Below are 25,111 nucleotides of genomic sequence, written 5' to 3'. Positions count from 1 at the left end.
AACCTTTCCAATGCAATTTTATTAGTGCTTGCTTCCGGAAAGGAGATCTTTGGTATTTCCCCACACTGGCCTCCCCTGGGCAGACTCCCCACAGACAGAGGCGAGTCATTCTTCTGGGTAAGAACAGGACATTCTAGGCTGGGGCTGGGCAATGACTCACCGTTATTCAGAATGGTGACACAGAGCCTGTGCGCCCTCTCTGCTAAGGCATGCAAGACCCTTTCCTCTCTGATGTTGCAACTGCAGAAGGCTGAGTCCGTAAAGAACAGAGGAAAACGCACTGGGCCAAGAAGCCAGAGAGGCAGAGAGCAAGAAAGAAACCCAAAGAAAAGACGTTTGGCACTAAACCCGCCTCCTGGGTGGAATGTGAGTGGTGGCACGTGGGCTCCCCCGCGTGGCCAAAGGTGGAATTGCACCTGCAGCTACCTGTGTCCAAGCCTGACCAAAGCAGGCCAGGAAAGGACCCCAGGGCGTTCCTCTTTTCTGTCAGTCTGGGTCACAGGAGGCCAGAGTAAGCCGAATTTTAACGAGTGCCTTTCCCATAGAGGGCCAGCTCAGGTCACACACTGCACGCATCTCTAGTGAAAGCAAGAATGTTTTTCCGCTGCCTGGGAGAAAGTACAATCAATTAAAAGTAGAGAAACAAGATTTCCTGATGCTCCTCGCCACAGGGAAACCCCTCTCTGGGAAAATTCTGGATGACACTGAGACTCTGTGACTGACACACAGGTAACTGTGAGGAGGGGGCCACGACTAAGCAGGAGCCTGAAAGGAAAACTGTGTGTGCCCTGAGACGCTTGCTTTGTATTGTTGGCTTTCTGTTGAAAAATAAAAATCCCGAAGCCCCGGAGGAGGCTGACATTAGGAGCTGCCTATAGTGTCCCCAGCAGCACCAGGTTAGCGAGGAAGAAAGGTGGAGAACCTGGCAGGGGCGGGGTCAGCTGCCAGGCTTGAAGCCCCCGAGAGGTAGTGTGAGGAGAGCTAGCTGCAGCCTGCCCCGGTGCTGGGAATTGGCCACGTAAGTCCTAGAAAGAGGCAGTGAGCTGGAGTCACCCCCGACCCAGAAGCAGACAGAGCCATCCTGCCTACAGACCAGAGATGCCTGACAGCCCAGAGATGGCAGGACAGTTCTCGGTGGGAAAAGGGAGCCCCGGTCTCTAGATTCCGGGGGGACCTTTGACATGGCAGTGTCGGTAGAGAGGGAGAGACTGAGGGGTCAAGGGGAACACAGAGGGCAGTGAATGTCTGCCCAGAGCACATAGAAGCTGCCTAGAGAAGGGCCAGACCTCAGCCAGATGCACAGAGGGACGAACGGATACCAGAAGATGCAGGGAGCTCGGTGCAATCTCAGGACTGTGTCTACTCTTCCGGCCTGGCTCAGAGCAAGACCTTCACCAGGAGTCTCTGTACCCCCCTCCCCACCCACGCTGGCCCCTCTTCCCACAGAAACCAGTTCAAAGATCCCGGGCCAGTCTTGGCAGGCCTCTTTGGTTCTTTAGCATGGAGCCTTTTCCCGGTCTTACTGTGTGATGTAGATACTGGTGTGGGACACCTAGAGGCCTTAGCCTCTCTCCCGCCTGGGTTTTGAGGCTTAGGCGCTACCTTGTTTCCACACACAGACACCAGTGGGTCCAGGAAGCTGTCACAGTTTTGTCGTCCCTTCTCTGGAGCCTGACCCTGGTACCAGGCTCCGCAGAGCTAAGACACACTGGGTGGCTGAGAGTGACTAGGACCAGGATGGCTCTGGTCATCCCAGGAAGGCCTCATAGTCCATGTACCAAACCAGCTGTCCAGAAAGAGGCACCACACCCGAGATGGGCCACTTCTTGGGCTCATGGCCCACGCGGCTCACCAGCGTGGTGATCTCACGTTTTGTCCTTCCCATGACCAGGACGGCTACCTTCTTGGCCCGGTTGATGAGGGGCAGGCTGAGGCTCATGCGTTGGTGTGGCCTGAATGGGCTCTCCGTGAGCACCACCAACTGGTCACCATCCAGCCCCCTGGGTGACTGTGGGAACAGAGAAGCCGTGTGCCCATCGGTGCCCATGCCTAGCAGCACCAGGTCAAAGCTGCTGTTGGCCACCAGGGCCGAGATCTCGCTGGCATAGGTCTGAGCCCCCTGGTCCTCCTCCGCACAGAGACGCTGGTGCAGGTGCACCGGCATGGGGTGGATGTTGTAGTAGGGCACCCTGACGTGCTGCAGCAGGTGGGCCTGCAGACCCTGGAAGTTGGAGTCTGGATCTGACAGAGGGACACAGCGCTCATCGACCAGCCAGAGGTGCGTGTGGGCCCAGGGGAAGCTGTAATGCCCCGTGGCCAGCTGCTGGAAGAGCGCTATGGGGCTCGAACCCCCTGACAGTGCCAGGTGGAACTTGCCGAAGCGCCTTACCGCCTGCACTGCGGCGGCTTCGATGTCATTGGCCAGCTTGGAGATCAGCTCCTCCGGCCAGGCAGTAATCAGTGGGCTCTTTCTATACTGGGCCCTAAGGACCTGGAAGTCGCTGGGCTTTGGCACTGACCCTAGTTCTGGCATCAGCACCTCTAGCTGCTGCTGGGAGAAGGTCAGCTGACCCCCGCTAAACTCGAAGTCTAGCAGATGGTCGTTCTCTGCTCCTCCTGGGTACAGGCGTGGGACTTCAAAGGACAGGCTGTCCAGCAACGGGGTCCAGAAGACCCAGGAGGCCAAGAGGTTCTCTGTGGTGATGAAGGACTCCTTGCGGCAGTGGAAGATGTGGGACAGGAGGGTGGAGTAGGCATCTTGCTCCCGCACGGGCCTATAGGCATAGTAATCAGACAGTGGGCGGCCAAAGAGGCGGAGCCCAGGCTGGTCCTGCACCTCCTTCCAGCTCTGAGCAGGTAGAGAGGGCTTGAACAGGTTCTTGCTGACCAGGATGGCAGGGTGGCCCAGCTCACCGTGTCCAATGTAGAAGACAATCTGCTGGGGCAGGCACCGGCTCCGCTCCGGCACCCAGTGTCTCTCGCCCTGGGTGCAGTACGCCCGATTCTTAAACAAGATCCGAACATAGCCCACTCTCTCGTCCAAGGCCTTGCCCGACATCAGGATGAAAGGGACGCCCTCCCAGCGCAGGTTGTCGATGTGGACAAGGACACCTGAGGTGGGGGAAAAGCAGACAGTGACATCACAGCCTGAGAGTGGGCTACGCAGCCCACCCTGCCCCGGGAGCCCCGCAGAGCCTCTGCATTGCTTTGCCTTCAGCCTCTGGCTGCCTCGTCTCAGGCAGGGCTGGACACAGCTTGCGGGGCTAATTCTCCAGTCAGAACACCGGCACTCTGAGGTCCCTCGGAGACCTGGTCCCTCCGGTCTAACTAGGCTTGGTGCCTGCCATGGGAAATCCTCTGGTGGGGCAGAAGGGTGGGTGGCGTGCTGGGCCTTGGCGAGTGAGGGAAGCGTCCTGAGGAAGGGCAGTTCCCTTGGTGTGAAGCCCCCAGGACGCCAAAACTAGGGCAAGCCTGAGTGAAGGCCAGGTGGGTGGGGAGGGGATGAAAGGGTCCGAGGGGTGGGAGTAACGGAACGTGTGCACGTGTGAGCAGGCCACAGTCATAGGAGCCAGGCACGGCCATGCTACACACAAAGTCGAGCCTTTTCACTCGCCTGGGAGCCCTCACCTCCAAGGACAATGACGCCTGGGAGCCCTCACCTCCAAGGACAATGACGGCACTTGACCTGTGGGTGTGTGCAGATGACTAAGGCAAGGCACCTACACTGTCTGCCACATCAAACGGGCTCTAAATGCAGGGGCCGTCTCAAGGCCACGGTGTCTGCCTGCTAGGCATTGACCTGTCTCTGCTAAGCCTCCTGGGGCCTCCCAGGTAGCCCTAGCAGGCATCCAAGGGCCGACGTGTTATCTGTCCACAGGAGCATTCCTTGGCTGCGGCAGGGTAGAACTCTGCACCTCATTACGGAAGCGAGAAGCGCAGCCCACTAAGGTGGCACCTATCCGAGCCCTACAGGAGGTCTTCCGGGACTGAACGGAGGCTGAGGTGGGTGACCTGCAGCTTGAAGCTGGCAGCAGGCCCAGGGGGTGGTGATCACCATGCTCTGAAAAGATTCCTTGGAGCCCCGGCTACCGCCCTTCAAAGGGCACTTGGCAGAACAGCTGCCTCCAGCTGGCCGTGGCCCCTCAGAGGCCGGCTCTGGTGCCTACCTGCGAAGGTTGGCGTCAGGCTCTGGAAGCCGTCTGGCTTCTGCAGCTCTTGGCGCACCTGCCCACTGTAGGCCTGGTACTGGCCCAGGATGGCGTTGCTCTTCTGCAGCCCCCGCAGGGCCTGGAAGGCCTGGAGCTTGTGCTGGAGCACGGCGGCCGAGCTGCTGATGTTATGGGGCAGTTCCATGGCCACCAGCGTGAGGATCTCAGTCAGGTGGTTCTGCAGCGTGTCGCGGATGACGCCATACTCCTCGTAGAAACTGGCCCGACCTGAGTGACAGGAGGGCTGTCAGAGGGTCCCCGAGGTCGGTGAGACGCTACCCCATCATTGTCCTGGTATCCTCATTCCTTCGTCTAAAGAACCCATGACAAGGTGTGTCCCATAGCAAGCCTCAACGGGAGACGGGAAAGGGGACAGTTGGGGCAACCGCCCTTCATCAACAACTATTCTAAGAAGGGATCATCCCGCTGGGCCTGTACAGGAATGTGCTTGGGAAGGTTCTAGTCTCGGGGCTGGGCAGAAACATCTCTGGATCTTGCCCAGCCTCCTTGCCCCGCCCTCCCTGAGCACTGGCCGCAGGGGAAGCAACCTGATCAAGGTGAGAAGCGGTAGGACGGCCTGGAGAGGACTGGGTGCTGGCTCGGTCAGCCCCTCCTAATGAGGGCTACTTCATTGACTGGCTTGTATGTCCTACCACTGAACAGAGCTAAAAGCACCACCCCACGACCCAGTGCACTCAGCTGAGGTACAACAAAATGGGGAGGGGAGAAAGAGGAAAGGGGACAGAGGAACCTGTGAGATGAGTCAGAGGGTCATGCAAGGCTCCTCTGAGACCAAGGCATTTCAGATGAAGAGACCCTCAAGTGCACAGCCCTGGGGTAGGAGAGACAGGGCCTGCTGGGGCTGGACAGGGAAGCAAGAGGAGATGCTGGAGGGGAGCTGGTATCATGTGGTCTGAGGGGAGCCGGCATCCTGTGGGCTGAGGGGAACTGGCATCCTGTGGGCTGAGGGGAGCTGGCTCCCGTGGAATGAGGTTAAGGTACAGTGCCCGGGCTCCAAGGGAAGCCCCTGGATGCCCACAGAGGAGCAGGCCCAAGTCACAGCGAGAGCAGGACCCTGGCCTGCTGTGTGGTGAGGCTGTAGGCAGGAAGAGGTGGCAGGGGTGGCCAGGTTCCTGCTAGAGCAGTGACTGAGGAGCTCGAGTCTTTTCAGCTGACCAGACTTGCCAACGGAAGAGAAGACGGTGAAATGAAACGAGGGAGCAGAGGCAGACGCTAAAACGGGTCCAAAGCAGCCATCAGTGACACTCAGAGATCGGAGCACAGGGCAGGGGACACATGGCTGAAAGGACACCATGCATGTGTGAAACCAGGCATGTGTTACAAGTGTTGAGGGCATCCAGGCGGGGACGGCTGGCTGGCAGGTGGGCCAGTGTGACGGTGAGGGCTGTGCCTAGGAACACTAAGTCCAAAGCTTGCCACCGGTGGCCTGCGGCACCACCAAGCATCAGACATAGGCCACTCCTGTACCGCGAAGGTCTGGCCTGGCAAGTATCTGCTTACCCCTGTTCTACCTGGGAAGGAGTCATGTGACCAAGGCCAGGACTAAAACATTCAAGCTCTGATTATCCCCGACTTCAACACAGACACAGGCATCAAAGCACAGGATTCAGATGTACCCCTACCTCCCGTCACGGGCTTGGATGTCCCAACTTGCAAACACCTAGTCCAGTCACCACCTCGGTCACCAGCCAACCTGACAGCACGACCAGTCACTTAGCAGATGCTTTGCTGTGTGTGCTGCCGTGCAGCTAACTAATTCCTGTGCACCCCGAGGACCTAGGAGCTCTGGCCTCGAATACTGCAGGCCTGTCTTCTCCAGACTGCTGCATGATGCACTCCTGTCTGCACCCGAGGCCCACGGTGGAGACAAAGCTGTTGTGTACCGGCTGCCTAAGGCATTGGCACTTCCATACAAGAGACAGCACACATGTCACAGGGAGACAGCATTGCCTTGGTCAAGCAGGGACTTATTTGGAGAGGATATGGGGGCTGAGGAGATAAGTCAGGAGTTGAGAGCACTTGCTGGTCCTACAGAGGATCAGATCCCAGTTCCCGACACCTACATCTGTCAACTCACAACTGCCGGAAATCCCAGCTCCAGGGCATCCGACACCCTCTCCTGGCCTCTGAGGGTACCAGCACATACATGTGCATACACTCACTCAAGTGCGGGCACACACACACAAAGAGAAGTACATTAAGAAAGGGGAAAGAGACCCTAAACTGGCAGCGTGAACAGAATTAAGATAAGTAACCATCACCGAAGTTAGCAACTCAACAGGGAGTAGCTAGGGATTAGAAGGAGCCAGGAGAGGCGGAATAGAAAAGAAACCTGAGGGCTGGAGAGATGGCTCAGTGGTTAAGAGCACCCGACTACTCTTCCAGAGGTCCTGAGTTCAATTCCCAGCAACCACATGGTGGCTCACAACCATCTGTAAAAGAGATCTGATGTCCTCTTCTGGTGTATCTGAAGACAGCTACAGTGTACTCATATAAATAAAATAATCTTTAAAAAAAAAAAAAAAGAAAAAAAAAGAAAAGAAAAGAAACCTGAAGCTTGCAAACCTGAAGGCCGGATGAAGAGGTGGAAAGGGGTGGAGCTTGGCACCACGTGGCCCTGGGCTCCAACCACAGCACAAAAAACCAAGCAAACAAAAACTCATGTACAACGTGTGGCTCCTCACTGGGATCTAACAGAGGATTGTTTATGAAGATGGACACACAGCAACAGTAAAGAGAGTTGAGCGCTGGCTGAGAGCGGGGAGACGATTCAGTCAGCAGCGCGCTGCCCATGCTCGTTCAGATCCCCAGCATCCACGTCAAAGGCTGGCTACAGTCTGCGCATGCCTGAACTCCAGCACCAAGGACAGCACTCCAGCCCCGGGAATGGCTGGCTGGCCACACAGAGACCCTAACTCAAGACAAATGTGGACTACGCTTGAGAAAGAAACCTGGCTTCCCAGAAGCACACATATGTACGCACGTGTGCGGGATACAGACGTGCACACCAAAGTGTACAAACATGTAGGCTAATGGCTTTATGTGGGAAGGCAGGTACAGGATAGAATGAGGTCTGTCATGGGACGAGAAGGAAGGATGGGTGGGAGAAAAGTTTTAGGAAGTGAAGGAGCGAGGAAGAGAAGCCGGGAGAACATGGCGGCAGATGTTAAGATTCTTCTCTGTGCACAGATACAAGTTGTTATGACTATTTTTAAGGGATGGCTGTATACGGGATTTTGTGCTGTCTAAATGGGCAAATTATATCTTATCAGTTGGATCAGAGGTTATTGTGTGATGTGTTCTTTCATGTGGCGACTTCATTGAGTTCAAGAGAGTGTGGTGGCGGGACGCACCAAGCCCGCCATGGAACTGGGATGTGTGTGCCTGGCATGGTAACAACCCGCCTTGGGAACTAGATGGCTAGAGAGATTGCTGCCGGGCTCAGAGAGTAGCCGTCTGCAGTGTGAGATGGGATGGAGCTTAGCAAGTGAGACGCTTTGCTGACTGAGATAAAATATCCCGCAGATGCCATGGGGCCCTACAGTGCCGGCACCAGTGCGGGATAAAAGAAATGGATTTTTTTTTTATTCATTTATTATATATAAGTACACTGTAGCTGTCTTCAGACACACCAGAAGAGGGCATCGGATCTCTTTACAGATGGTTGTGAGTCACCATGTGGTTGCTGGGAATTGAACTCAGGACCTCTGGAAGAGCAGTCGGGTGCTCTTAACCACTGAGCCATCTCTCCAGCCCAGATTTTTAATTATTTACTGAAACACGGACATACGAGCAGAAGCCAGCACACTCAAAACCAAGAACAACAGAGGACAGGAAACAGAAGAGAGGCCCAGGAGACACACGCAGGAGATGCGAAAGCACTTTCACAGGCCTGGTGGGAGGCTGCAGGGATAAGCCAGTGGGGAATGGTGACAGCTTGTGTTCAGTCCACAGGTCCCATATGATGGAGAGAGGAACCGGTTCCCCCAAGTTACCATCTGACCTCCACATGCGTGCCGTGGCATGCACACACCCGTATGTACACTTAATTAATTAATTAGTTAATTAACAGAGGGTTTCTGAAGAACAGAACTTGTAAGAGCTCTGGTGGGGTCACTGATAGAATGTGTATTTATCAAGCTTGAGACTTCGGGCTCTTTCCCAGGAGGGGAAAATACAATTTTAAATAAAAACTGTTTGTATTTCTTATTACATAGCTATTTACCTTGCATGTGTTTCCTAACCATTGTTTTACCAGGAATCTAGTTAATATTTAACCCAAACATATAAATGAGGGGCGATCCCAGCTCAGACTTGTGCAGCTGAGCACGTCTGTTCTGAGCAGGCGTCCTGAGTCTTCAGAACCTAACTGCCTTGCTGGACAGACATGGGGGCTCTCTGGAAACAAGGAAATTTAAAAAGGCAGCTGGGGAGGTGAGGGGGTGCTGGGGAGATGGGTCAGTGGTTAAGAGCACTTGCCACTCTTGCAGAAGATCCGAGTTCAGTTCCCGAACCCTCAACTACCTGCAACTGCAGCTCCAGGGGATCTGAAGCCCTCATCTGACCATATTGATACTGCCTCACATGTACAAACACACATGCAGCACAGTTAAGACTGAAGTAGAGCTGGCCATGGTGGTACAGGCCTTTAATCCCAGCACTCGGGAGGCAGAGGCAGGCAGATCTCTTGTGAGTTCAAGGCCAGCCTGGTCTACAGTGAAAGTCTCAGGTCAGTCAGAGCCACATAGTGAGAATCTGTCTAGGAAAAAAGTCATATATTATCAATATATTAATATATTGATAATATTAATCAATTATCAATATTAAGTCATTATATATTAATATTAGATGTAGGGGAGCTGACGATGGCTCAGCACTTGTTGCCCTTGCAGGGAGGACCAGGGTTCAGTTCCCAACACCCACATGGTGGCTCACAACCATCTGTAACTCAAGTTCCAGGGGGTGAAACACATTTTCTGACTCCCCTGGGCAGCAGACATACACTCAAGCAAGGCACCCATACACTTAAAATAAAAACAAATAATTGTCTCTAAGAGCAGCTGACATTTCATCAGGAGAGTGTGAGGACACATTTGAAATCTCTGACTCGGAGGAGTACTCATGGGAACCTGTGGTGGAGTCCCCTAAAGGTCACTGGAGGCACAAGGTGTGGCGAAGGCCGAAATTCGAACATGGCTAATTATAACTTCAGGAAGAAGCTGGCTGCTGGCTCAGCCTGGTACCCTGGACAGCAATCTCAGCTTCAGGGATACTCAACCGTGAAAACCCATACTTGATAAAAATCAACGGATTAGAGCAGATTTAAGCAAAGAGAGGACAGTTACAGCTTTAAGAACAGATGAATTTTTGATGGAGAGAGGGCACCAGAGTCCTTAAAAGCCCGCTATCTGCTTACTATTCATTAATTTCCTAAATTCCCGAGTGGCCCTCTTCCTATTTTTATCCTCCCACTCCTTCGTTCTGGCGAGATTGCATGCCTGGGGGTTACTACCTGCTGACTAGAGGAGTGCTTCCTTTATGCCTTCATTTCAAGCTCTGGGAGTGTGCTTGTATTTATAGCACAGCCCGTGGATTTATGGGCTTTGCTCCCAACCTGGTCTATGAAGAACCAGGGCTGTAGCCTGGGCCACACGAAAAGGAGAAAGAGGCTGTGCAGAGGCTGGGCGGCAGAGTGGGCGGGATCAGAGGCTGGGCGGCAGAGTGGGCGGGATCAGAGGCTGAGAGGCAGAGTGGACGGGATCAGAGGCTGGGCGGCAGAGTGGCCGGAACAGAGGCTGAGAGGCAGAGTGGGCGGGATCAGAGGCTGAGAGGCAGATGGGCGGGATCTGAGGCTGGGCGGCAGAGTGGGCGGGATCAGAGACTGAGCGGCAGATGGGCGGGATCAGAGGCTGAGAGGCAGAGTGGGCGGGATCAGAGGCTGAGAGGCAGAGTGGGCGGGATCAGAGGCTGAGCGGCAGAGTGGACCGCCAGGCGTGTGTACTCGGTGTACTCAGTGTGCAGACTTAGTTAGGCACACTGTCAGCTGTCAGAACTGATTTGTTTTTCCTAGAGGACATCTCTACTGGCTTGGCACATCCTTTTCTAGGTTAAAGGTTGCAAGCTAAAATTCAGACTGTAGAAAGAAGTGCAAGCAATTTGGCCAACTAGAAGAAAGACCCCTGAACTCAACTCCTAGCTGTGCCAGTCCAGGGTGGACGGTGGCGAGTCCAGTGTGGACCGTGGGTTTGCCTTCTGCTATCCTGTTCATCTAAGGGACAGAAGACAGCTTGAAACTGCTTGTCATCTTTGACCCAGTGGGTCCACTGTAGAAATATACAAGAGGGGGTAAAGTTAATGATCGTGAACGTTCTAGAAGGGTGGCTGAACAAAAGCCCCTAAACACACTGACTCACGAACTTTAAATGATAAATTTTACAGAATATGGATTTGATCTCAAAAATAGATTCAGAAAGTACTATTTAAAATAGCAAAAACTAGAAACAGCCAAAAATGCCTAGTTATAGAATTTATACTGCATATTCTGTGATATAAATAGAACTGAACAAAAATATAGAGCTGTTAAAAATATATTATGCAGATTGTCAATATATGGAGGTATGGATGGGAGGTTTAAGAAAGAAGGAAGAGTATTATAGACCAATTACAGACCACACGCTAAGCCAACATTGGTTGGAACAGGCATTTTAGGATCGTCCTCTCCTTGTGAACTTGGAGCGAATCTCTATTTGTCGAGTACTACCACTGACATTATCTAATTTAACACAGAAAATCACCCAGAGAACGCCTAGGGCAGCTTTTACACGTTACAGCTTGAACCAAGGGACACATCTCCTGTCCTAAACCAGTAACTGCCTCCCGTGCTTCTATGCTGTAGGAGAGTTGGGTTGCCCGGGGAAGAAAAAAAAAAAATAGATATTTTAACAAAACAAAAAGGAGAAAACAGCCAAAAGTTAGCTGCAGTTCCTATCAGTGTCTTCTGGGATCACTGAAAATAAGGAAGGTGAGAACTGAGGAGGGAAACTGACTGCTGGGGAGCGCTTGCTCTCTCCCCCCTCCCCCTCCGCCCCACCCCCACCCCATCCCAGGCTCTGGGCATGGAGCTGCAGCTACCGCAGCTCAACCTGCAGACAGCACAGCAGATGGCTTGGAAGGGACACTGCTCTGCTGAGCAAGGGCCCAGCACCTTATGTCACACAGGCAGAAGGGAGGCAGGACAGCTGGTGTTACCTGGGAGGAGCCTGGCTGTTGGGTCCCTTGGTGAGAGGCACTGGGCAGCTATCCTAACCGCCAGGGGAGAACATGTACCACATGCCTTTCCCCAGTTCCGGGATAGCGGGATAGCAACACTCGCCGAGCAGGGGCAGCCTCGGGAGTGCCACCCCCACTCCCCTACTCCCACTTTCCAAACAGCTTTCTGTGCAGAGGGAAACTGAACTGGGGGGGGGGGGAGAGAGGGAGAGAGAGAGAGAGAGAGAGAGAGAGAGAGAGAGAGAGAAGAGAGAATGGGCCCTGAGCACAACATAGTGAGGGAGGCTACCTCCAGAGAGCCTGGGCATGGAGAGGCTGAGGAATACAGTCCCCGACTGGTAAACCTCTGTGATTACAGACCTATTAGAGGAGTTAAAGGTTCCTCTGCAAAGCCATTTGGACAAATTGCTTCAATGCAGCACGTGAGTGGCCAAGGTCACTTCTTTAAACCATGCTGCTGTGTCCGAAGACCCCACTGAGGGACCTAGGGTCTCCCGTGGGAGAGCCCAGTCAGACACTGCAGGGTTGTTGTTGGCTGAAGGATGGCCTCTTCCCTCCTCCTCCAGCGTACCCCCGGCCTCTGCGGCAGCCTCTGCAGCAGGCTCCACTGAGCCAAAGGCTGCGGCAGAAGCCGTGGAGGGGAGGGAGCTGGAGAAACCGCTGCCACCCAGGTGGATGGGGGTGGGAGAGAAAGAACCCAACGACCTTGCAGTTCAGAAGTCCCTTTCCCACGGCTGCCACAAAGCAGGGGCACGGGCAGCAAATGACAGCGCCCCTGTCTTTCCAGAACGCAGGGCACTCCCTAGGTAGGAGTAGGGCGTGCGTGGGATGTGGGAGGGAAGGGACAGGGAATGGCTTGTGACCTTGGTCTTCTCCCTTAAAATTCAGACTGCAGGGCTCAGAATTCAGGCTTGGAAACATTTGGCCCACACTGAGGCCATCAGGAGTGGCCCTCACCCACTGTCACCCAGATGTTGGCACTTGGGCAGAACTACAGCTCCTGTCAGATAGGTGGGAGAGGACTGGGCCTGGAGCCTCTGCACTCCTCAGGATGCTAACAAGACTTGCTCTCCCTGCACTCATGTGTGCTCAATCTGTTGCCAGCATGACCCTCAACAGAGGCACATTTCCCATTTAGTGGCTGCTCTGGGCCAGTGCCTAGACTATAGAGACCCAACCCACAGCAGAGCAGTAGTCCTGATGGGCAGCTGCAACAAAAGCAAACATTAGAAAAAGGGGTTGAGGGCTGGAGAGATGGCTCAGTGGTTAAGAGCACTGACTGCTCTTCCAGAGGTCCTAAGTTCAAATCCCAGCAACCACATGGTGGCTCACAACCATCTTTAATGGGGTCTGATGCCCTCTTCTGGTGTGCATGAAGACAGCTACAGTGTACTCATATATAATAAATAAATAAATCTTTTTTTTTTAAAAGGGAGTGATAGCTTGTGTCTGTGACCCCAGCACTTGGGAGTCTGGGAGCAGGGCAGGAGTATTTCTGTGAGTTCAAGGCCAGCATGAGCTATATTGCAAGATGGAGGCCAGTCTAGCCTACATGAGGAGACACTGTCTCAAACAAAACAAAATGAAACAAACAATTTTAAATGAAAGAAACCCCAGATAGTGGACCAGCCCTCTCACCGTCCCTCACAACATCCCCCATATCATACTAGATGTAGGTCCTTGGAACAGGGACACACACACACACACACACACACACACACACACACACACACACACACACAGGACCTGGCTGCCTGTACTCCCACTGCATGGGAGAGCACCATGCTGGAGGCACAGGCAGTCAAACCACTTGCTACAGGAGCCTTGGAGCCAGCCCCTGACCTGCCTCTGGGCACAGCCACCCTGGTAGCAGCCCCTGTTCAGACCCGTGTTCTCACTGCTACAGGCCAGCCTCAGCAAGTCCACCTGCCTGTCTGTCTGTCCATCAGCTTCCACTCTGTAGCTTCCAAAGGCTTGGAAATGCTGTGGTCTGCCTGGTCCCAGCCTCCATGGAAACTTTGCAAAGAATCCATAGAGGGTGTGTGTGTGCGATACATGAAGGACGCGGCAGGAGAGGCAGGCGGTAGAGGCGAGAGGACCGTAGACAACTGCCCCATGGTGAGCACAGGGAAGAACCCCGAGACCCTGGCTCCCAGCCCTGGCAGGGACAGACCCAGTCTGGATGGCAGAATGAGACCCATGAGAAGGAGCAAGATGTGGCTCCTGGAGGGCAGAGATCCAGTAGCTCCTGATGGAGAAATGCCTGCCTAGCCTCCTGCCCCTTGCTCTACACCTGCCTTCCACAGTTTGCCTGTGGCCTCTGTACTGCAGCTTCTCACTCCGACCCAGCCTGGGTCTCACTGCTCTCTGAGACCCTACCACCCTGCCCAGTGCTAAGTACACACTCCAAGAGAAGGGAGAGAAGCCAGAGTCGCCGGGGTGGGATTGGGGTGGGAGGACACAAAGCATAAAGTACAGGCGGAGGAGAGGAAGGACAGACATCCACCCGTGGTCCAGAAGCCTAGAGCGCTCTGCTCTAGCCAGGTCCTACTTCAGGGTAGAAAGGGGGTGGCCTCTGGGGATTCCTGCAGCTGCATACATCTGTGTGGGACGGCACTGGGCAGTGGGGCCAAGCGTGAGAGGTGAGGCACACTGCCGGCCTAGGAGCAGTCTCCATTCCGGTCAAGGATCTCGGACACAGTACCATACCGATTCTTTCAGAGAAGGTCGGTAATTGTCCCCACCTAATATGGCCACCGGGGACACAGTAACAGTTAGCTTCTTAAATTATTACTATATAATGACAGTGGTGGTCAAAGAGCCAATATTGTGAACGTAGCGATCAAAATCATAATAACAGGGACCCGAGAGATGGCTTGGTGGTTAAAAGCACTTTCTGCTCTTGCAGAGTATCTGCATCCAATCCCCTGCACCCACAGGGTGCACCACTCACAACCGGCTGCAACTCCAGTCCCAGGAGACCCAGTGTTCTCTCCTGACCTCCCGGGGCACTAGGTGTGTACCTGGTACACAGAGACTCTCGGGCAAAATACTAATACAAATAAAACAATGAAATAAAGCTAAAAGATAGTTTTAATTGTGATAATGGGGTCAGAAACATGGCTTGCTGAGTAAATGTGTTACCGCCAAGCCTAACGATCTGAGGTCAATAGCCGGGAGCCACATGGTAGGGAAGAACTAACGCCAAAGATGGTCCTCTAGCCCACGAGATCACATGACACACGTGCACACATGCGCACACACACACACACACACTTGTAAACACTTTGAACTAAGATAGCAGAGTGCCAGAGCTGAAAGGAACCTTATCTGTCATCACCCAAAAAACCTACTCCTGCCAGAGGTGCAAAAGGGACACACTGAAGACACCAAGCTAGAGGCAGAGACGAGCCCAACACTGCCTCTCGACCCTGGACTGACACCATGTGTGTATTACTTCATAAGATGGGCACCCTCTTGGCACCTATAATCACAACAGAGAGGGGGCGGGCAGGCCATCACAAGCCACAGAGAGCAAGGGAAGTCAGGCTGCAGGAGGGAGTGGCCCGTGAAGGCCTCTGAGAGAATGAGCAAGGATGCAAGAGATCACCTGAGAGACAGGAAGGCATAGGAGAGCTGCCGTCTCCCAGGTAAGGGCATCGCCCATGTAAGCACAAAGCTGCAATGGTCACCATTACACTAGCATAAGACCCACCTTAGCTGGGTGTGGTAGCACTCACCTAGAGTCCCAGTACCAGGGATGTGGAGGCAGGAGGATCAGAAGTTCACAGTCATCCCTGGCTATGTAGCAATTTTGAACCCAAGCTGAGCTATATGAGACCCTGTCTCAAACACACACACACACACACACACACACACTAAAACACGCCTGGGGTAACCTCCAGCACTATGTGTCAACTGTTTCAAACGTCTCATCGATGACAACTCATCGATGACAACTTGGGGTTTGCCACTAGGCACCCTGCAGGTTGGCCCGAGACCCGGAAGGAGGTTGCACACTAACAGAAGCCCTCCCTCCAAGCTGAGCTGGCCATGGTGCAAAGACCTGGCTCATTCTCCAGACTGCAGGGTCTGGAGTGCCACCAAACGCCAGGCCGGCGAAGCCAAGGAGAGCCAGAACTCACACACCTCCTGCATCCACGGTCTCCTTCAAGATGATTTCCACCCGCTCCACGTGGTGCCTGTTCCAGAGGCCATCCAAGGCCTTGCGGTTCTGATCTCGGAAGGGCAGGATCTGAGCCACCGCCTGTTGGGGAGGAAGACTGGTCATCCCAGGTTCTTTGGGGTGAAGGAAGAGCCCTCAAGCTCCAGACCTCTCCACTTAAAGGGGAAAGCACTCTGTGGACAATGATTCCTAGACCACAACTCAGTGGAGATAGCCTAGACTAAATGACCTAAACAGTTTCCGGCCCAGAAAGGACATGTTTTAAATTTGCTATTTTCCTGTGCCTATGGCTCCAGGTATGGTGCTTGCCTCACATGTGTGAGACCCTGCGTTTGATCAGCAGTAAAATGAAACAAAACAAAACAAACAAACACCCCACAGGAAAGAGAAAAAAAAATCCCTCTTTTTTCAGACTATCAACTTTAAAAAAAAAAAGATTTATTTATTATATATAAGTACACTGTAGCTGTCTTCAGACACGCCAGAAGGGGGCACCAGATCTCATTACAGATGGTTGTGAGCCACCATGTGGTTGCTGGGATTTGAACCCAGGACCTCTGGAAGAGCAGTCAGTGCTCTTAACCACTGAGTCATCTCTCCAGTCCCAGACTATCGACTTTTAATAAGAAAATTTAGTGACAAAATTGTAGCATGAAAAACTTCAAACCGTATACCTTTAATATTGCTTCCTTTTATTTCCAGGCCAATGAACCCTTAGCAAGGCTGGTCCTCGTCTTGAGACGATAACCATGACAAACGCAAAGGGCTGGATGGAAAGAGAGACACCTGTCCAGGTAGTCGACTACCTGCCCGGTACGAGGCTCAGCCCAGCAGTCTGGGTACCAAGGAGCTCAGGGACAGTGTGCTTTGTTGTGGGTGCTGGTTTAATGAGCCCAGGGTGCACAGCCCTGAGGCCTGTGCAGAGGGAAATGGCCTTGACCTGTATCTTCCAGGAGTTATTCCTAAGTCCCGTTTCCTAGGCTTTAGTGGAACACTTGGACCTGGGGCCCTGCTTCCCTTATTCTGTTCTCCGCTGTTATCAGCCTTTTGCTTCAAGGCAGAATTCAAAATGAAAAATATCTCTATTTTAAAAAGGCAGAGACGGGTGAGGGATTTAAAAAGCTAATTCCAATTTCCACAGCATTCCTAAACGAAAGCCAGATCCAGGCGTCAGAGTCCCTAGACCACTCCTGTGGAGAAGGGAGGTCAACGTGGGGGAACCGAAATGCATGCCCTCCCTGGGAAGCCCACACAAGGATATAGAGGCTGGTCCTGCCCGCCTCTCCCTCGGTTTCCCCACCTTCCACCTTTCCTGTCTTCCTTCGGGAAGACCACGGAGGCTGAGGGTTCCTAACCCTCTCGGGCTCAATCCTACATTGGGCAGTAAGTTCCTACGGATAAATCCGTAGCGCACCTCATAGCGTCGCCATGCCGGGCCCCACCCTGCAGCTCACCTGCTTGCCCAGGTAATGATCTACACGGTACATCTCCTCTTCCTGGAAAAAGCTTCCAAGTTCTGAAGCCAGCTGCTGGGCTGAGAGGTGGTCATGGCCGAAGGGTTTTTCAAAAACAACCCGTAGCCAGGCGCCTGGGTGTGGTCGGCAGCTGCTGTTGATGTTACGGGCAATGTCGGCGTAGGCGAAGGGCGGCACGGAGAAGTAGAAGACCCTGCCGGCCTCCCACAGCCCATCCTGCTGGACCTGGGTCTCGATGTCCTTGTTGAGAGTCTGATAGTCCTCCACTGTCTTCAGTTGGCGGTACTGGCTCAGCTGCAGAAACTGAGCCTTGAGTTCATCGCAGCGACTGGGTACCAGGTCCTTGGGGCAGGAGAGGGATTCCAAAGCCTTATCCATGAGCTTCTGGCCTTGCTGGGGGGCTGTCAGGGCGGCCCCGTGGAAGCTGAAACTGTGGCCCTTCCCAGCCTCATCCAGGTATAGCTGAAACAGCCCCTGCCACAGGTACTTTTTAGCTAGGTCCCCAGTTGCTCCTAGTAGGATTATGGAAACATGTCCCCTGAATTCCTGTGCCTGCAGGCAGCCCAGAAGGGCCAAGCACACGGCCACCACGAGCATCTTCCAAATGCCTGTGCGCCTGGGAAAGAGCAAACAAGGAACAAGGAAGGCTCAGACATGGTTCAGGAGGTTATGTTGCAGAAATAACACGGCTACAACATCCAACATTTCCTGCTTGGCAAGAAACGGCCACTTGTTTCTTAAGGAAACGTTAGAGTCCCGCGGCTTTCCCCTCCCTCCTGAGCAGTCTGTCTTCCGCATTAACAGTATGTAGGGAGCTTGCTCCGCAAGCAGGAATTGTGCCCCCGGAAAGTCCCAGGTCGCCGAGCGGAACCAGAGCATTCTGCGGCTCAGAGCATAGGAGATCGGCACCAATCACCAGGGAGGCCCATGGTGATGAGAGAGGAGCCGTCCACTTCACAACCACAGCTCAGTCTCAGCCATGAGCACAGGCTAATTGGACAGCAGGAGAACCCTAGCCCAGGAGGAACGGCAGGTATCCTTCCAGTCAACTGCTGGACATCATGCCAAAGTCACAGCTAACAGTGGCTCCGGGACAGCATCTAAGACCAGCCTGGGGGACAGAGGGGCAGCGAGGTAGCTCAGGAGGAAAGCACACCTTCCTGTCCCAACCCAGTGATCTGAATATTCCTGGAATGCCTGGTACCCTGAAATTTGTCCTCTGACCTCCTCCACACATATGTGCACATACATACACACACATGCACACACACATGAATGCAAAAGAAGAGAGACCGGAGAGACGGCTCAGCAGATCAGAGCACTGACTGCACTTCCAGAGGTCCTGAGTTCAATTCCCAGCAACCCCATGGTGGCTCACAACCATCTGTAATGGGATGCTCTCTTCTGGAGTGTCTGGAGTGTACTCACATATAAATAAAATAAATAAATCTTTAAAAAAAAAAAAAAAAAAGAATAGACTCTGGGCTGGGCTATGGCTCAGCCGGAAACTGTTCAGTACGAGCAAGGGTACTGGGTCCGTTCCCAACAGTAAGAAAAATAAAGCTATGTGGCACACAACAGTAATCCTAGCACTCGGGAGGCTAAAGCAGGAGGAGGGGCACAAGTTCAAGGCCAGCCTGGCTACAGAGTGAATCTAAGGCCGGTAAGGACTACGTAGCAAGGCCTTATCTCATTAAACAAACAGCAGGGTCTGGGGAGCTGGCTCAGTAGTTAAATCACTGGCTGCTCTTGCGAAGTCCCATCCCCTGTAAGGAGGCTCACAACTTGTCTGTAACTTCAGTTCCACTGGATCTGATGGCCTCTTCCGCCACCCCAAGGGCAAAATATATACACGCGAAAAAAAAATCCATAAAATAAAAGTAAATAAATCCGTTTAAAAACAAGAAACAAGTCTGGCGTGGTGGGGCACGCCTTGGACCCCAGCATTCCAGAGGCAGAGGCAGGCAGAGCTCTGAGTTCAAGCCCCGCCTACAGAGCAGGAGCTCCAGGACAGCCAGAAAGAAACCCTATCTGAAACACCCCCTCCACAGAAACAACAACAACCATCAAACAAACAAACAAAAGACCTGTGCCTGAGTGTGAATCCCAGCTCAGCTCCTTAATAACCCGACAATTATTTAACGCTAATTACTATAAAATGGCGCTGTCGTGGTACCTCCACCCCAGGCTTGTTACAGGCATAAAATGACCTCGTGCTTATCCAATGCTTAGGGCAGTACCTGCTGTCTTTTACTACTGTCACAGAATAGCTGATGGTGTGGTGTAAAAGTCATATTTCTATGTGCCAATCACAAAACCAAACACTCACCTCACTTGAAGACCCACCCAGGCCAGCTTAACTACACCCCCTTCACACAAGCTGAGGTGGGGTGGAATGAAGCTTCCATGGTGACAGAGTGACAGGCTGGGTCCTTGCCTTGCTAGCCTTCCTTGGGTGAACATGCCCTCCCAGGCAAGAAGCCTGGGCCAAGTTACAAGAGCACCTGAGTATTTACTGTGTTGTCCTCTGTTCTGGCGGAAGTCACAGGACCAAGTGCTGTCTGTGTCTCTCTCACCGCAGCCCTCCGGGTATCCACTGACCCTGGCCTTTGGGGAAAGGCAGAAGGAAGTAAAGAGGGGAGGACCCACAGCTACGGGGAAGTATCTGGTAAATGGGGTTCAGCCTGGAGGTGGAAAGGTAAAGGGGCAGCTACAGAACTGGGTAAGCACCCTTTGTAAAACAGGCAGGGTGAACAGAATAAATATGGCTGAACAGATGGGAAACTGGGGTCCGGAGAGACCATCGGACAGACATACAAAAGGCCCCCCACCAGCATTCTTCAGTTGGCCTTCACTTTGCCTCTGTTGATTACTGTTGTTATGATTGTGTGAGACAGGGCATTACTCTGTAGCCCAGGGCTGGCCTCACACTCATGGCAATCCTCCTGCCTCAGCCTCTGAAGTGCTGGGATTGCAGGCGTGAGCCACACACTTGCTTTTACCTAGTCCTAGCCTTCCTTCCTCATCTCTCTGAGGACCCCCTCTCCAAAATGGCTCCAGGGACACCAAAGTAAGACAAAGGCAGGTCTGTGGCACATCCACGAGGCACAACACATCTCCATCCATCGAAAGGACCTGAGAGGGCCCAGCCTTCCTCACCTGCTGTCCCTGCAGCTTTACCCATTCGCAAACACACAGACACACGGACAGACAGACACATGGGCACAGGACCCCGATGGGCACTGCACTTTCCTCTGCTTCCCGATTCCTGTCCTTGGTTGGCACCTGAGCCTTTCTTTCTCAGCTGCCAGCAGCCTCTGCCCCGGGGGAAGGAGAAGCTGCAAGGTCAGTGCGGGAGAAATCCGAAGCCCGGAGAACAGCCTGGAGAAGGGGGTGGTGCCAGCTGGCAAAGGACACCGGTCCAAACTCCTGATCCTGTCCTGGGAGCCAGGGCTCGGGATGTGCTGGTACAGGGGGTAAGTTGGGGAGCCCTGTCAGGAGGAGGGGGGCCCAAGGCCACCTCTCTGAGGACAAAGAGGATGGATGTCACCTGGCCCATACTGCCTTCTGGCCCTCTATTTATTTAACACTGTTTCCCTCGGACAGCGCGTGTGTTCCAGACCTAGTGCCCAAGTCAAACAGTCTCCTCTCTCACATTCCCAGAGCTCCTGAAGCACGCAACATGGGCTATTTCAGCAGAGCTGTGTACAGTGCGATCACTAAACACCTGCGTGGCTACTCCTCCCGAAATCGGCGCGGGTGGTATACGTGTTTCTTGTTCTTTTAGGATGATCCTGTTTTCTTAACCTTAACGGCATAGCTCAAAGCACACTGTGTGTTCGAGTTTCCTGGGGAACTGTTTTAAAAGGCAGATTGTGATGGAGAAGGTGACAGGGAGGCCTCAGAAGCTGATGATGCCTGGGTCCAAGGAGCGGATTTGAGTAGCTAGCGAGGTTCCAGAACACTGAGCACATAGGAGGTCAGCATCAAAGCGTACATGCCTGGGGCAAGAGAACGGCTCAGTGGCTAAACATCCTAGTTGCTCTCAGAGTTAGATTCCCAGAACCCACATGGCAGTTCACAACTGTTTGTAACTCCAGTCCCGGAGGTGGGGAGTGGGTCCAATGCCTTCCTCTGGCCTCCACAGACACCAAGCATGCACACTGTGCACAGGAAACACTCAAAAAGGAAAAAAATAAAATAAAAGCAAAAAAATAAAAAATATCGCAGGCCTGGCCCTCCACTCTCATCACCAAGTCAGCACAGTCCTGCTTGAGCCGGTCCTCAGATGCTTTAGTTCACCCATCTCCTTATCAGCAATGGCTTCGGATGAGAAACCCCGAGTTGACTGTGGCAGTGGGCATGACCTGGGGGACGGAGCTGTACCTCTCACCACTGGTTCTGACGTGATTCTCATCATACAGCTGAGGAGGCGACCAGGAGGAATGGATCACGAAGCCATAGAGCCCAAGTTACCACGCTCACCCTCCGCCCAAGCACTGGGCCAGCACTCCTAGTACAGGAAGCTACTGAATCTACAGACCACTGCTGAAGCCACGCACAGAGGCTCGCGCCTGCGATCCCAGGACTTGGGAGGCTGAGGCAGGAGGGTCGCAAGTTCAAGGCCAGCTTGAGCCACAAGCGGAGGTCCGTGCAGAGAGACCCTGTCTCGAAATGAGGATGGAGATTCCAACCCACGGTGGAGTGCTTATCTATAATGAGCGAGGCCCCAGCCAAACTCTAGGGCTACATTAGAAACAGCCGTGCCGAGGAGGGAAGGGCTGCAAAGACAAACAGATGAGGTATGTGACCCGGCTAAAGGAAACAAAACAAACCCTACTAACCACATAGGATAGCACATGCCTGACATCCCGGCAGGCAGAAGCTCAGACAGGGGGATTACTGAAAGTTCAGGCCTAGCCTGGGCTACACAATAAGACTCTGTCTCCCAAACCAAAAACAGACAAGAAAATGCACTCTCCCTCCCACCGTCTCTTTGTCCCCCCTCTCCACATTCTGCCCACCCTCTTTCTCTCTTCTCCTACCCTCCCTCTCTCCTCCCTCTGCATTTCCCCTCCCCTCCCCCAGGTGAATGAGTTGGTTCAGTGGGTACTTGCTACCAAGAAGCACGATGACCCGAGTTCAGTCCCTGGGTTGACGTGTTGTCCTCTGACCTACACATGCACACCTTGGCAACCGAATGGTGGGCACACACATAACATGCACGAAATGAAATGACAAAGTTAAAACATGAACGCTAGACAGCTGTTAACTACTTAGATTACTTGAACAGTCCAGGTATCGTGATGTACAGCGGCTAAGCCAGCACCTGGGAAGTGACGTCAGGGAGGTCAGAAACTCAAGCCAGCCTGCAATACAAGTAGTTTGAAGATCTGTCTTGGAAAAAAGAGAAAAAAAGGAAAAAAGAAAAAAGGGGGAAGAAAAGAAAAAAAGGAAGGAAGAAAGCAAGGAAGAAAATGAAAGATAGAGAGACTCCCTGCTTTAGGGCGGCCCAATGCCTTTACTGAGAGGAAACCTAGACCAGTCAGTCCCCTTACCTCTGGGCTACAGAGCTGACCCTGCCCTGGAGCGCCCTGGAGAACAAAGTCTATCACCGACTTCGCAAGCCATCTCAGCCTCCCAAGATGTGGACAGCGAGATCTGGGGGCTCCGCTCTGGCTCTCCTCCTACAGGCTGTACCACCTCTGGCCCCACAGAGAAGCTGTGATCTGAGCGATTTTACTCAAGCCCTCTCCCTCTGGGCTCTACACGGAGAGGAAGGGGCTCTGAAATAAACCTACCAGTGATGCACACTCGACGGACCTTGGTCAAGAAGCAGGAAACCAAATGCCCACTTAGGAACTTTCTTCTCCCTTGTTTTCTTCGTTGTCTAATTAAGCAATCAGTCGGGAAGGCATGACTAACAGGCTGAGAGGCTGGAGCGGGGAGAGAGGACAGCGACATCAACACCGACACGGGAAATGTCATTCTTAGCCTGTTCTTGACCTCGTCCTAAACAACCACACAGCCTTGAACAAGGCATTTAAACTGCCAAGGTTGCGGCTTCCTGATCTTGGTAATGGACTAACTGTGCCCGGGTTATTTTCTGGCCCTTGGTCACACACATTTCAAGGGAGGTCCCCACTCTACTATCAAGGAGATGCCACCACCTATCTATATAAGCACTGAAGTGCTAGCGGGGACAAGAAATATAGAGACAAGTCTACACCCTGGTCTCCAGAGTGAGACCAGGACAGCCAGGGATGCATACAGAAATCCTGTCTCGAAAACCAAAATAACAACAACAACAACAACAACAACAACAAAAGAAGAGTGTGGAAGACACAGTTTCGTATATAACAACTCACATTCAGGAAACAGCTAGAACAGGACATGATAACTCAAGCCTACAATCTCAGCCTTTAGGAGTCAGGAGAACTGTGAGTTCAAGATTAGCCTGGGCCATGTAGCAACCTCAAATCAAAACAAAGAAAAGCAGGAATGGAGGGGGCGGGGGGAGGGGCGGAGGCTAGAGAGATGACTCAGCAGTTTTGAACACAGGTGTGCTCCAGCGTGTGTGTGTGTGTGTGTGTGTGTGTGTGTGTGTGTGTGTGTGTGTGTGTGTGTGTGTGTGTGTGTGTGTGTGTGTGTGGTTAGCCTGGGCCATGTAACCCAAAATCAAAGAAAGAAAAGCAGGAATGGGGTGGGGTGGGGCTGGAGATGACTCAGCAGTTTAGAGTGTGTGTCTGTGTGTGTGTGTGTGTGTGTGTGTGTGTGTGTGTGTGTGTGTGTGTGTGTGTGTGTGTGTGTTTTCCCTCTTGCAGAGGACCCATTCCCAGCACCCACATGCTGGCTCACAACCATCCAAAACTCCAGTTCCAGGGGAAGCCACTTCTCCGGGTGACAATACATTGCTCCGACAGGCTCACATTAGAATCGAGCGTGCATGCACATACACAGGGATCTTATTCTAACACCCTTGGCTCTCCCACCCCATAAGACAGGTCATCCGGGAGAGACTCGCCCATCAGACAAGGGCCCTGCTAACTTTCCAGAAGGGGAAAGACTGATTTGGCCAGCCCTGTGGGCAGGGTCAGTGTCCAGCTCTATTTTCCTTTCACACTCACAGGAAAGGGGGGCATGGCCAGCCACCCCAAGGCTGTCCCTGCCGAGACCAACAGCATGGAGAGGCAGGGCTGGTGCCTGCTGGTTACCAGCCTCTATGCCCACAAGATATGGGTGGGAAGATGAACTGAGGGAGAAGATCAGGGGCCATTACCTGCACCCCCATCTCCCCTTCTCTCTCCCTCTCAGATACCATTGACAAAGTTGCTTCCTACGGGTGGGGCTGGAAGAGGGATGCCCCCAATTGCAGCCTCAGAATCTGGACTTTTAAAAAGAATTTGGGGGGCTGGAGAGATGGCTCCATGGTTAAGAGCACTGGCTGCTCTTTCGGAGGACCCTGGGTTCGATTCCCAGCAACCACACGGCAGGTCAGGACTGTCCCTAACTCCAGTTCCAGGGGATCCGACACCCTCACACAGACACATACGTAGGCAAAACACCAGTGTACTTAAAATAAAAATAAATACTAATTTTAAAAGGAGGGGGGGGTGTGGACAGGAAACCGGGAAAGGGAATAACATTTGAAATGTAAGTAAAGAAATATATCTAATTTAAAAAAAAAAGGATGGGGAAAGAAACAAGAATTCAGATGAAAGAATTTACAAAATCATCCTTATCGGCCAAGGTTCCCCTCCAGTTCCGGGGCTCCAATGCCAAACTTACCAGTGTAGGCCAAGAACACAACCTGTGTGTCAATCAACTGTGATCTGCGCTTGGTCCCCCCAAGGCCAATCTGGGAGCTTGCAGATGACGCTCTCCCCTAAGTTCACAGAGCCCTTTCCCTAGCCTCCTCTGAAGGCATCAGGAAGCACCGAGGAGACCTCCAA

General features: G+C 53.0%; 1 protein-coding gene across 1 annotated transcript; it reads right to left on the bottom strand.

Annotated features, from left to right (window-relative positions):
* Window positions 1-17,907, bottom strand: H6pd (hexose-6-phosphate dehydrogenase/glucose 1-dehydrogenase). Its single transcript, XM_032894291.1, has 4 exons — window positions 17,139-17,907; window positions 15,648-15,765; window positions 4,167-4,436; window positions 1-3,111 (listed from the first exon to the last, which is right to left on the bottom strand). The coding sequence occupies exons 1-4, from the start codon at window positions 17,754-17,756 to the stop codon at window positions 1,748-1,750; spliced, it is 2,370 nt and encodes a 789-aa protein (XP_032750182.1). The 5' UTR covers window positions 17,757-17,907; the 3' UTR covers window positions 1-1,747.
* Between the last annotated feature and the right edge of the window lie 7,204 nt (window positions 17,908-25,111).

This window comes from Rattus rattus, chromosome 1 (genome assembly GCF_011064425.1).
Source record: "Rattus rattus isolate New Zealand chromosome 1, Rrattus_CSIRO_v1, whole genome shotgun sequence".
Taxonomy (NCBI): Eukaryota; Metazoa; Chordata; class Mammalia; order Rodentia; family Muridae; genus Rattus; species Rattus rattus.
This window is presented reverse-complemented; position numbering and strand designations above follow the sequence as displayed.

Bases quoted from the DNA above. Each gene is read 5' to 3' on its own strand.
- H6pd (XM_032894291.1), bottom strand. From the start codon at position 17,756: ATGCTCGTGGTGGCCGTGTGCTTGGCCCTTCTGGGCTGCCTGCAGGCA. The intron at 15,766-17,138 runs GTGAGCTGCAGG...CCTCCCCAACAG, and splicing joins ATCATTACCTGGGCAAGCAG to GCGGTGGCTCAGATCCTGCC. The intron at 4,437-15,647 runs GTGTGTGAGTTC...CCTGTCACTCAG, and splicing joins GGAGACCGTGGATGCAGGAG to GTCGGGCCAGTTTCTACGAG.